The sequence below is a fragment of the Borostomias antarcticus genome, assembly GCF_949987555.1.
Source record: "Borostomias antarcticus genome assembly, chromosome: 10".
Taxonomy (NCBI): Eukaryota; Metazoa; Chordata; class Actinopteri; order Stomiiformes; family Stomiidae; genus Borostomias; species Borostomias antarcticus.
In genome coordinates, this window is record NC_140243.1 from 22,989,101 (window position 1) to 23,002,382 (window position 13,282).

The 13,282-nt window shown below is 43.4% G+C and overlaps 2 protein-coding genes across 3 annotated transcripts in view; one reads left to right on the top strand and one right to left on the bottom strand.

Moving 5' to 3' along the window:
• Nucleotides 1–5,716, bottom strand: part of g6fl (g6f-like) — a gene marked incomplete at both ends in the record, with an annotated part of 14,752 nt that extends 9,036 nt beyond the window's left edge. The window contains one exon of the mRNA XM_084444630.1: nt 5,650–5,716. Within this exon, the coding sequence (XP_084300756.1) occupies nt 5,650–5,716 (67 nt within the window). The remainder of the gene's footprint in view (nt 1–5,649) is intronic.
• A 4,662-nt stretch (nt 5,717–10,378) lies between these two features.
• The window catches only part of LOC311314396 (nectin-2), a 71,951-nt gene continuing 69,047 nt past the window's right edge, over nt 10,379–13,282 (top strand). For both annotated transcript variants that reach the window (XM_084444739.1, XM_084444738.1), the window contains exon 1: nt 10,379–10,733. In XM_084444739.1, coding sequence (XP_084300865.1) covers nt 10,649–10,733 — 85 coding nt within the window. In that variant the 5' untranslated portion in view covers nt 10,379–10,648. The remainder of the gene's footprint in view (nt 10,734–13,282) is intronic.

Sequence of the window (13,282 nt, forward strand, 5' to 3'; positions counted from 1 at the left end):
AATCTCCAAAGAAAAGGCAAAAACCTTAGTAGAATGGGAAGCTGTGAGTGACAGAATGATCAGGGCTCGCTTCAATTCCAAACATGCAGACTGACCATCATACAATCATTCAACAAATGAAGCTGAGAGAGAGGAAAAGGATGACTGGTATGAGGAGGTACAATGAACCATCGCCAAGGTCCCTCAACATGATATGTTACTGATCATAAGTGACATGAATGCCAAGGTTGGAACCAATAATGACAACTGTGACAGAGCTACAGTATAGGGAGACATGGCTGTAGCATGCAGAACAACGGTTGTTGACTTCTGCCTTGAAAACAACTGCGTAGTTGGTGGTACCATCCTCCCACACAAGACCATACACAAACTCACTTCGAAGTCACCTGATGGACTTACAACTAACCAGACTAATCACATCCTAATCAATGGGAAGTAGCGCAGGTCCCTCCAAGGTGTTAGAGTTTGCCGTGGTGCGGATGCCAACAGTGACAACTACCTGGTGACAGCTAAAATCAAGCTGAAGTTCAGGAAAGTTAAACAACAGGGTCAACGAAAGAGACAGCTCGACATCGGCAAACTGAAATGTCAGAACATCAACGAAGAGTTTGTTTTGGAGCTGGGAAATCGCATTGGTGCTCTTGGCGCCCTGGCTGACTCAACTGATGAGGACCCTGATATCCACACCAAATGGGAAACCATCACCTACTGTATGTTGAGGCAACTACTAAGATCCTGTGCTATAGAGAAAAGAAGAACAAGGAGTGGCTGACACCTGGCACTGGACAGAAAATAGAACAAACAATACAACTTTAGGCCAAGATGCCTGTTAAATGGGTAACATGGTAACAACCTCTTAACAGAGAGTGAACAGGCAGCGAGATGAGTGCAGCACTTTTGTGAAGTCCTCAACTGCCCCGAACCAGAACACCCCTCATCTGCAGATAACATAAGCCTACTCAACAGCAACACCCTCCACTGCTAACCCCTCATCTGCAGATAACATAAGCCTACTCAACAGCAACACCCTCCAACTGAAACAGAAGACAGAAGTGCCATCCAAATTTGATTTGATTTGATTTGATGAACACATTTCAGCAAATTTAAATACACCTAATTATAGGTGTTAAATAATGGATGGGAAATCTGCAGGCTTTGACTCCATCCACACAGAGATGCTGAAAGCTCACAAGAACACCTCAGTTAAGGTTCTCACAGACCTGTTCAAGAAACATCTGGGACAGAAATCTCATTCATGTGGATTGGGCCAAAGGTCTGAATGCTACAATTCTAAAGAAAGGCAATCTGCAAAGCTGCAACAACTGGCCATTGCTATCTATACCATCCAAGGTCTTCTGCAGAATCCTACTAGGCAGAATTGACACAGCGACTGACACCAAACTGAGGCAGGAACAGGATGGTTTCAGGAAAGGAAGAGGCTGCACTGACCAGATCTTCACACTAAGGTACATCATCGAACAATGCCTGGAGTGGAAAAACCCATTATAAATCAATTTCATTGACTGTCAGAAAGCTTTTGATAGCTTACAACGTGCATGGATGTATTAATAGAACACACCTGGACACCGTGACACCCTGTGGAAGATCGTGCAATCCTATGGAGTTCCTCCAAAGATCATCGCATTGTTAAAGATGTTCTATCATCAATTTCAGTGTAGTGTGATCACAGACGGCACTGATTGGTTCCCTGTGGGGAACTGATTGGTTCCCTGTGGAATCTGGTGTACACCAGGGATGTATCATCTCTCCCATTCTCTTCCTGATTGCCATTGACTGGTCCTTGTGAAAAACCACCACAGACAAACCTAGAGACATCCAGTGGACTCTCTTCACCCAGCTGGAAGATCTCGACTATGCTGATGACCTAGCCATCCTCTCCATAAATCATACTCACCTGCAAGAGAAAACCGATAGGACTGACAGATTTGCCAAACTGATGGGGTAGAACATTAATATCTCCAAAACCCAAGTGATGTGCATAAATTCAACACCACATGCACCACCATGTCACCATGGATGGCAGCTCTCTCGAATATGTTGACGAGTTCACATATCTGGGAAATCTACTCAGCAAGGACAATGCATGCAGTAAAGACATCAGCATACTGTAAGCCTCAGGAAAGCTCACAGTGCATTTACAATCTTTCATACTATCTGGAAGTCAAAGCAGTACAGCCTAAAAAACAATATCAGACTGTATAATATACAACAGCAATGTTTAGTCAGTTCTTCTGTATGGCTCAGTAAGCTGGCAAGTTGTTGAGAGTGATTTGAAGAAGATCAATACATTCCACAACGAATGTCTCCGAAGGATATGTTGTATCTTCGGTCAAGAAAGGATTTCCAATGAGGACCTGTATAAAAACATAAACTGCTGCAATGTGGTGCTGGAAATTAAACAGCGACAGCTTCAATGGCTAGGACACGTCCTCAGAATGGACCAGGACTGTATTCCCAAAGTAGCCTTGAGATGGACTCCACCTGGAAAGAGGAAACAAGGGAGGCCAAAACAACCTGGAGAAGAACTGTGACCTCGGAACTGAAAACGGCTAACCTGACTTGGGGCGAGGCACAACATGCTGCACAGGACAGGACCAGATAGAAGCAGATAGTCGCAGCCTTATGTTCCTCAAGGAACGAAGAGGAGTAAGTAAGTAATTCACTCACTGCCACATTTGTTTGTAATGTGCTGTATATCAAACATATTCTGACATTAGTTCCCAGTATGCAATGCGAGTTATGCATGCGCAGTAGTCACATACTGTATAAGCCAGCTCTCACAGACAGCTGATTAGCCTCATTAGCTTAGCATAACCACAATTGTCTATTTGTATACATACAATCACATTCCTAGCAAATTCATGAAAATACACATTCATACCAAGTTAATATAATATCTATTTCATGTCCGTTACCCAGGTTTCCCACAATATAGTAAATATACATATACACATATGGGCGGATGTATAGCTCAGGAGGTAGAGCGGATCGTGGGGCCAACGGTTTGAATCCCAGCTCCTTCTGGCAACATGTCGAAGTGTCCTTGGGCAAGACAAATTGCTCCCAATGAGCAAGCTAGTACAATGCATGACAGCTGCTGCCATTGGTGTGTGTGTTTGTGTGTGAATGAGAGGCCTTCATTGTAAAGCGCTTTGGATAAAAGTGCTATATAAGTGCAGTCCATTTACCATTTACCATTTAACCATTACACCCCTTCACTTTTTCCTTTTTTTTTTCTCAGCAATGTACACACGTTACCCCATAATGACAATGTGAAAAATGTTTCAGAAATGTTTGCAAATGTATTAAAAATAAAAAACAGAAATATCACATGTACATACAGTAGGTATGCACACCCTTTACTCAGTACTTCATTGAGGCACCTTTGGCAGCGATTACAGCCTCAACTCCTTTGGGTATGACTCTACAAGTTTAGCACACCTGTATTTCGGGTATTTCTCCCATTCTTCTCTGCAGATCCTCTCAAGCTCTGTCAGGTTAGATGGGGAGTGTCACTGCACAGATATTTTCAGATGTTTCCAGAGATGTTCAATCGGGTTCAAGTCTGGGCTCTGGCTGGGACAAGGACATTCACAGACTTGTCCCAAAGCCACTCCTTCAGTGTCTTGGCTGTGTGCTTAGGGTCATAGTCCTGTTGGAAGGTAAACCTTTGCCCCAGTCTGAGGTCTTGAGCGCTCTGTAGCAGGTTTTCATTAAGGACCTCTCTGTACTTTGCTCCGTTCATTTTTCCCTCGATCCTGACTATTCTCCTAGTTCCTACTGCTGTAAAACATCCCCACAACATGATGTTACCACCATGCTTCACCATAGGGATGGTATTAGCCAGGTGATGAGCGGTGCCTGGTTTCCTCCAGATGTGATTCTTGGCATTCAGGCCAAAGAGTTCAATCATGGTTTCATCAGACCATAGAATCTTGTTTCTCAGAGTCCTTTAGGTGCCTTTTGGCAAACTCGATCCAAGCGGGCTGTCATGTGCCTTTTACTGAGGACAGGCTTCTGTCTGGCTCTCTACCATAAAGGCCTGATTGGTGAAGTGCTGCAGAGATGCATATGGTTGTCCTTCTGGAAGGTTCTCCCATCTCCACAGAGGAATGCTGTAGCTCTGTCAGAGAGACCATCAGGTTCTTGGTCACCTCCCTGGCCAAGGCCCTTCTCCCCCGATTACTCAAGTTTGGCCAGGCGGCCAGCTCTAAGAAGGGTCCTGGTGGTTCCAAATTTCCTCCTTTTAAGAATGAATGTGTTCTTTGGGACCATCAATGCTGCAGAGATTTTTTTGGACCCTTTCCCAGATGTCTCGGAGGTCTACGGGCAATTTCCTTGACTTCACTTGACTTGACTTGACTTCCTTGGCTCTCTCATGCACTGTCAACTGTGGGTTATTTCTACTTTACATACTGTACAGTACAGACAACAGGTGTGTGCCTTTCCAAATCATGTCCAATCAATTGCATTTACCACAGGTGGACTCCAATCAACTAATCACTAATCTAATCTAATCTAATCACGGCCAAAGGTGTCTCAACAAAGTACTGAGTAAAGGGTCTGAATACTTACAGTAGTATGTACATGTTATATTTCCGGTTTTTATTTTTAATACATTTGCAAAAAAATATTTTTTCTAAACGTTTTTCATTTTGTCATTATGGGGTATTGTGTGTAGTTTGATGAGGGAAAAAAATGAATTTAATCCATTTTGGAATAAGACTGTAACATAACAAAATGTGGAAATAGTGAAGGGGTGTGAGTACTTTCTGGATGCACTGTAAACACTGTTTCTGTAATCGGCGTGATCTAGCTTTACTACTTAGCAACGGTAGCCTGTCCACTTCAAAGCAGCTTTCTTGAGAACCGCTCTTGGTCCTTAGTACCTATGTTCGGAATGGGCTGAAACGGGCCGATTTCTTTTTGCTTTCTTGAGAACCGCTGATCTAAACAACTTCACACATGACACATGCACGTCCTTGGGGCCTGAGCAATACAACTGCCGAAATTTAACTTCATACAGTGCCCGGTTGTTGAGCAAATCGAGATATAGACACGCAACACAGACATGCAGAGTTCCTGCATTTTTAGGTAGATGTCCTGAGAAGGCCTTGATGAACTGTACCCACCCTTATCTGCCTTAACTGTTGCACAACTGTGACACTTAATTGTGCTACTGTAGACATGTAATCTGAAGGGGAAGAACATTGTGTATTGATTGAGTTTTCTTCCACAACAGTATTGCTACAGAACTAACAACGATGTCTATTCCAGAGAACCTTTAAGGTTGAATGTTAAACGTTGAATGCTCTCTATTCTTCTTCTGCACTCTTGTCTAGAAGTGAAAAAGGCTACTCTTAGTGAACCGATGAGAGAATCATCCCTGGCCTAGTAGAAGGGTAGAAGAGTAAGGGCCTACAGAGCATTCAATGTATCTTTCATCCTTTCTTGTTAATGTGTCTGATTCAGATCTGGAAAACTGGACTCTTTCAGCTAATCAAACGTATTAATTGACCAATGAATGGCCATGGAGAGATGAAAACATAAGGGATCTCTCTAATGACCAGAGCATCCTCTTGAGTCCTACGATGGGCAAATAAAAATGCTTTTCGTCCAATGAGTTACCTCTGCTGAAGCACTCAATGTGCATGCTGTACATGGACTGTCCATGCTCAATAAGAGAATCATTCATTTTCAATCCAAACTGGCAAGACAGCCAGATCAAGTGAGCAAAACCTCTAGCATTGAAGAATAACACTCGCAAGCGGAGGGCAATTTGTAATATTTTCTAGAGAATTCTATCAATGAGTCTCCAAAAGGCCTGCATACCTCGAGTGGTGGAGTCAGACTGAGTGATGAGGATCATCTGGGAAGAAATGAGAGAGAAAAGGAATAAAACAAACTCCATCATCCAGAGAGAGGCAGCGGTGGGCAGCTGTTCACTCAGCGACACAGAGACACTTTCCAGCAGCTGCTGCACACGCCAGCCTACCCAACCCTCCTACAGAACATAGAGGCAGTCTTCTGGCATCTCTGCTGTCTATAATTGCCAGTGCATGGAAAGTGTATTGCCACAGGAAATGACATGGCCAAAATGGTGACAATCACCCGGAAGAGTCTGCCACGGTTGTCACGGACTGCCAATGTATGCGTGTGACTGATAAACAGCTAGATTAAGCCTTGCCTTCACTACATACACACAACATATATAAATATAGTCAACAGCCCATACAGTCAACACATTATAATAAGGAAAAGGGAAACACATTCAGTGAGATAGAGTGCAAGTGCGGGAAACAATGACCTCAATATTGGCTTTGAAAGAAATGAACATACAGTACATGCGTCCATGTGAAAAAGAATAAGACAGAGAAAGATAAGAATAGTTGTGACCGCGAGGGCCTGAGAGAAATGAACAGAAATGTTTTAGAGAGGGAGAAATAAAAGAGTTTCGGTTCATATGAAAGTCCCGCAAGCCCTAGGCTACATGTCTTTACATCCCATAATGTCTTTAATTAAGCTAAAGGTATTATCAGCTCCTCTGAGTGTTATTTCGGATCCACTCTTTAATTACCAGTGGGTGAATGGGGTGGCAGAGAGAAGGAGAGAGAGAGAGAGAGAGAGAGAGAGAGAGAGAGAGAGAGAGAGAGAGAGACACACACACACACACACACACACACTGGGTTTCATGCAGCCATGATGTGTAGTTGGGGTAAGAAAGGGTGGGGAAGCAGACAGAGATGCAGGGGGCAAGTGAGTGCATGGAGGACAGACGACTACAAAGAGGCCTGTGGCTGGTGGCAGAGCGCCCCTCCCCTATGGGTAAATAATCACTGTGAAGCGCTGGCTCTGCCTAATGAATCTGCTGCCAATCAGTTCATATCTGCTAACACTGGCCTTCGTTATCATGGCCAGAGCCATGGGCAGTGTCAGGACAGGCTCGGGGAAGAAGAGAGAGAGAAAAGAGAAAAAGAGCGAGGGATAAGAGGACAAAGGAAGGAGAGTCAAAGGGGTGAGGAGGAGATGATTGGGCGTTAGGGAGAGGGATGAGCGAGCTATGAGAAGAGGGAAAAAGGTTGGGGCGGGAAGAGAGTAATGCTGTTACTAACTAGCCAAAAAATGTATCTTAGCTGTGTTGCTGAAGGTTGGAGATTGAGGGTGGATGTCATATTATTGGTTGAAATTGGTTCAGTCCAACTACTGTCCATAAGCACACATTTTGTTTTACATGAAAAACATGATTGGATTTTGATAGAATACTGGGGCCCTCACAACCCAAAGTTGCCACTAGCTGGGGGACTGCAGTTCCCAGAACCCCACGGGTTGTGGGTTAGAGAGCTTAATGATTACCTGGGCTGATTGCCGAGGCAAGTGTGGACAATCAGCTACGTCCCCTCACCAAAAACGCCTGGGAGAAGAGGCGAGGCAGCAAGCATGCTGCTTTGTGTGGATTTTGTTTGAGATCTTTCATTTGTAGCAAAGTTAAGTTTATTAAAGAGACAATCTCTAGCTATTTTCTGCAATTTGCATCCCTTGTCCCATTTTGGCATGTGTGGTCTTACCTGTCTGTCCCCTGGGTTGCCACAATACAAAAAAACTATGAGGAAGTGCGCATGAGGTATAAGAGGAAGAGGAGACAATGACAAATACCTGAGGGTGTGCTCATGTTTTTGCCCAGACCAAAATGTAAACCTTTAAAAATCATGTCACAGCACAATGCCCGAGTATGCATTAGCATTTTTATTCGGCATCCCCTGGGCTTGAACTCAACCAGACACCAAGGGAAGGTCATGTTCTTGTTTGAGCCAAGTGAGAAGCTGGCAGTTTGACCTAAAAAAGTATGTCACAGCTAGATATTTATACCATAGGAATCCTGCATTAACATATTAGTAGGCCTACATACAGTGATGGGAATGAGATGTGGGACTCTGGACTGAGCATAGATTCACAGATTGACTGATTTGATTGGATTTAACACAGGGGGCATTGATAAAAAAGACAAAAGTCAGATGAAGCTATGCAAACAAAAGAAAATAAAACAAACAGCAACAGCTACAAATTAAAAAATAGAAAACAAAACAAACAGTAACAGCTACAAATTAAAAAATATCATTAAAAAACATGTCACAGAACAGTGGAGTATGCATTAGCATTTGTATCCCCCTGTGCTTCAACTCTTGTTGAGCTTCCTGCCGTGTGAAAAGCATAGATGGGTTCACACCGACTAAAACATCACAATCACAAGGGTTGCATGCACGGTAAATGTCACAGGTGCATGTAACAATTTTAGCAGTTTCCACAATCTTTTTTTAAATACCAAAACGAAAGACTAAACTTTAACTTAAAAAATCAAACCAAGGCATACACTCGACAAGTGGAGAACAAAAGACAAAGCTTAGACTTAAAAGTTGGCAACGGGGGACAGGGACAACGCACAGCTACAGCAAATAATGATCAAAGAACAAGAGAAGAGCTACATGTAGGCAATATATACACATACTAACAAGAGGAGTGGAACCAATCAAACAATCAGTGGCACAGGTGTCATCTCAATCACCGTCAATGTAGCCAGTTGTAGTCCTAGGATCAGCTATTGGGGCGGGGTTGCCAACAACGTCTCTGATTGGTGGAGACATTGCTGTTGCACTATAGGATTGTGGGTAGTGTATTTTTTCCTGTATGAACAGCAGTAGTTTGAGACAGACTTCAAAATAGTCAAAAATACAGTTTTTGAGATAAAATTCTGAAAATGTTCACACTACATCTACCATGTCATGAAAATGTCTTTTTTTCATGAACATTGGAGATTTATTTGTGCGAGGATTTGTAGTAGCTGCATTCAGTAGCCTACAGTTTACAGTAAAGCATTTTGATGTGCTGTGGGCTCAGTTTTTGATATTTCAAAAATCTGTGATGATTGTTTGTGGAGGACAGTCTAGTGTAGCAATTGGGGTGTCAATTGACAAAAAATGTGGGAGGAGAAGGGTTTGATAGGTTTTACAGTTTTTGAGAAAAACAGAGTGATGGACTTCATAATTCCTTCCAGCTCAAAGCATATGGAAGTTTCTGCTCACTTGGGCCTACATTTTGGTGGTGGTTGCAAAGTGATAGCAGGTAGCCTACGGCTGATTTGTAATGAATTTTGTAAGTTTTAAAATTCAGACAGTTGCTGTAGCGCCACCATCAGGACTATTGGCCCACAATGCCAGTTGAGGACTTCTGTCATAGGACTGGACCTTTGTGCACAGTTTGGTGATTTGTCATGCATCGGGGGGAAGTCAGACTTCCTAGGAGGAAGAAGAAGAAGAGGAAAAAATGAAGAAGAAATAGAAGAAGAAGAAGTTTCATAATATTGGCAAATACAAAGGGTTTGGCAGCTGAGGCTGCCCGGCCCCTAATGAGAAAGTCAGATTTTGATAAAGAGGGTGCAGTATGTAGGACTGAGGCTGTTCTGGAGCCAAAAGAAAGAATTCGGAAGAGTGATGTTATAGGAGGAGAGGGAATTGGTTGGAAACATGGAGGTGAAGAGCTGATATTTACACCGAATTGGCTGACAATGACCTGGCCAACACCAGGGAGAGATTAGACCTAGAGCTGTCTAACAATACTTTGCTGCTGTATACAGTGTTGCATTGGATAGAGATGCACCAAAAATAAATAAAAGTGATGACTATTTTACCATTGACAAATGACTTAAAATGGCAAGGCAGACTAACACACATTTCACGTGATTTGTGTTTTAGGTCAAGGCTAGGGTTTAAAGGCAGTCAAGCACGTGGACAGTATTCTTTGATCTGTGGAGTCTGGCCTTTTGGCCTAGGTCCAATCCAACGACAGAGGGCGCACGAATCAACAACTTGTTCTCCCCACCAAACCTCTGCTGTAAGAATGAGAAGTTAGGATGGTAAAATGATTCTTATCATTATTAATTCTTGGAGAGTTGTCTTTCTTTCGTTCGGTCCTCACCTCGGTTTTTAGTGTCCAGAATAAGGAATTATCATCAAAATACGTGTTTAATTGAACTGTCTCTTCGAACATATCGACAGCCTATGGCAATTTGTTGTGGGGTGGCTATCGTTTGAAGGGGCCATGATTTATTTCTCCCCACAGACTCAAACAAATATTGTTGGTTTTTCAGTGATAACAAAATAATGAAGAATAAAGAAAAATAAAAAAGCCGAGTGCGCCCTATTACTAAAAAAATTATTGGGAAGTTTCCAAAATAGCTGAAGTATTTGCTGTTGAGATTGAATGACTATGAGAGTATGACGTTAGCCTATGATGCCATCCCAGTCACTCACGGTCTCAGTGAACCTGGTGGAAAGCGCACAGAGAGAGCAGCCTAGTTGGGGAGCGCTCACAGACAACCACCTTGCTCAGGAAACCCGCACCTGTGCAAGTCGCACGAACTAATTGTTGAGGATTTTTGTTTATTTTCACAGGCTTCAGCACAGAAAAGGACGTTTAGAAAGAGATCCTTTCATCGTGATTTGTCAAGTTTCGACGGGAAAGCACACCGAGCTCAGTTAGAGTAGAATTTTATTGATTTTTTACCAACCGTAGCATTTTGTTTTAAATTTCGGCGAAGCTGCGCGCCTGGTTTTTCCCTAGGACCATAATCACCATGGCGAGAGAGGACGTCCGAAATTGCCATGACTACACGAAAATGATCGGACTGCTCAGCTTAGTCACGTTGGTAACTATTCACGGTAAGAAAATGAATTCAAGTAGGCCTATCTATAAAACTATATATAGCCTATCGTTAGGCTATTAATTTGTTCTGTCCTTTTTCACCTGCCGGAAGGTGTCAGATTGCCCAGGTGACCCACTCAAGGCTACTGACTCTCGAAAACCTTCGCATATCTTTTTTTCTTGTTTTTTCTTCTAAAATTAACCAATCTAGGTCAATTGTATGCTACTTTATGATATGCCTGTGTTACAGTTGCCTATGCAGGGCAATACCTGAATCTGTTTTACTTGTTTTCTCGAACACAGTGTTATCTCCACTGAAACCAGAGTTTCGGTAGGCTCTATGACGCTACGTCATGTTAGTCAAGGTGTGGCTCTTTCGAGGTGTTTTCGTGGTGAGAGCAGTTTCGTGGTGAGAGCAGGTGTAGGCTAGCCTGCCATGTCGCTTCACACAAGGGACAGCTATTGCGTGTCCTCTGTCCCTAACTCCCCCAGACCAGACCACGCTTGTCTCGATTTCTTATGTAGCCTACCTATGCGCCTTTTCTTCTCTCTCTCCCAGACATCAACCTCTATTAGTGCCAGTCGAGGAGATAAAATGGGGGCAGAAGTAGTCTTTAATGTAAACGACACTGAGCAACAGGGTATGCCAACAACAACAAGTTCATTATAATCAAGCTTAAAAGCCTGTCACAGCAGCCTCTTGGGTGACACGGCGACACAAACACAGTGTCCTCCATTTGTTCATTTGAATTCCTGTTATTGTCCTGTTCAATTCCTTTTGTTGATCTTAATTGGAGAGGAATTTGTCCTAAATGTCAATTTGTTGGTAACAGATTACATAGAAATTGCAGTTGGGCTCTTAGACTATAGAGTGAGAGGTTTATTCTCCAAACACCCGTAAGGTTGTCAAACAATGTAGCCTAACTCAAATCATTTCACTGATGAGCATCTTTTGATGTCTAGCCTACATACAACTTTAAGTTTAGCCCAACAAACAGTCGCCCTCTGTTGCCTTTGTGGTTTGTTTGGCTTGTGGATAATTAGGGCAACTATGTAGGCCTAAACTGTATGTAGGCTACAACATAATGGGTAGTAGCTCTACTGTACTGTGGCGTTGTTGTTCATCACAGCAGCCCAGAAATCCATTCACTCTCCTGACTTATTCATGGCCTGGACCCCCTTTTGCCCAAACCCATTTTACTCTACATCAAGTGCACTTACTGTATGGTAAAAGGAAAAAGAACTCAACAAAGGCTTTTGACTATTTATGAAGGATGGTAACACTGGTTTAACCAGTTCAAGTGAAAATGCTTTTTTCACTTTCAGTTTATAACTAAAAATGAATTGTTTACCTCTTTTTTTGAGTGGGTGGGTCGAGAGGCATTTCGTTTTAAATGCTCTTGAGTATGTGTTCCAAAGAACAATCTGAACTGTCTTCACTCAGTGCTTTTCTATTTTATTAAAATACAATAAATTAAAACAAAATCTGTAAAGAAATTTGTTTTGGATATAGGATGGACGCTACTTAATTTTCTCATTAGTTCCAGTTGAATAAAACCCAGTGTTACAGTCCACATTAAGTAGCAAGTTCCCATAATGCAAATAATGAAGGTGGGCTTGTGTATGCCAGCGGACGACTGAGCCCCAGTATCGCACAGTAATACCCCCTTTACAATGAACATGGAAGGCCCTATGTGGGTCAGAAAGGCTTGAACCCGTTGCTATGGAGCTGTTTTTTATTGAAACGGTGACCAGGGGTGGTGGTGGCAGCCGGCCACGGTTGCGTGGTCTTTTCCGGCTGAGTAGACGGTGTGCGTGAGCGCAGGGGGTAGCTGGGAAACTGGTGGGCAGGCTGGACCGGGGGCGGACTGAGGCGGTAGATATCCTAGTCTCACACGCTGCTGAGGAAAGGCAGGAATGACTAAGATGATTAGAAAGATTCACTTTCCCCCCACTGACGAACAGTGAGCTGCTTTAGAAGCGTCTGACGGGGTCATTAGCCCTGGCTTGGTCTGGAGGATAGTGTTGGGAGTGCGGTGGCTGGTATGGTTAGAAGACACAACCAGCAACTGTTTCAGGCAGCCCCCCATCCCCCTCCCCCTCCCCCTCCCTACTCATCCTTCCACCACCACTTGAGCAACTGCCCCCCCCCCCCCCGCCCGCCCCGCCTCGCCCGCTCAGTATATACAGGGGCCTTGTTCTCTGGTCTTTTATTTTCTGCCATCTTTCATGCTCCTGTCCAGTGCTTTTGTTTGAGCGATGTTAGTCATTGGTTTATTCAAACGCAACCCCCCCCCCCCCCTCCCGCCCTCGTGCTCAAGGCCATGCTGTTTATGAGTGTCTGAGAGGAGGAATGACAGAGAGAGAGGGAGGCAGAGAGAGAGAGAGGCAGGAAAAGAAAAATGTTGTAAGGCGGCATGAACATTTGACTTGACATGGAGAGTAAATTTCGTGAGGAATCCAATTCAATTATTAGTTTGCTTTATTTTCAAGCAATTAAAACAAGCCCCTTGTAGCTGATTAGTCATGTTACAGTGGATGGCCAGGGTGTGTTTGTGACGTCTTA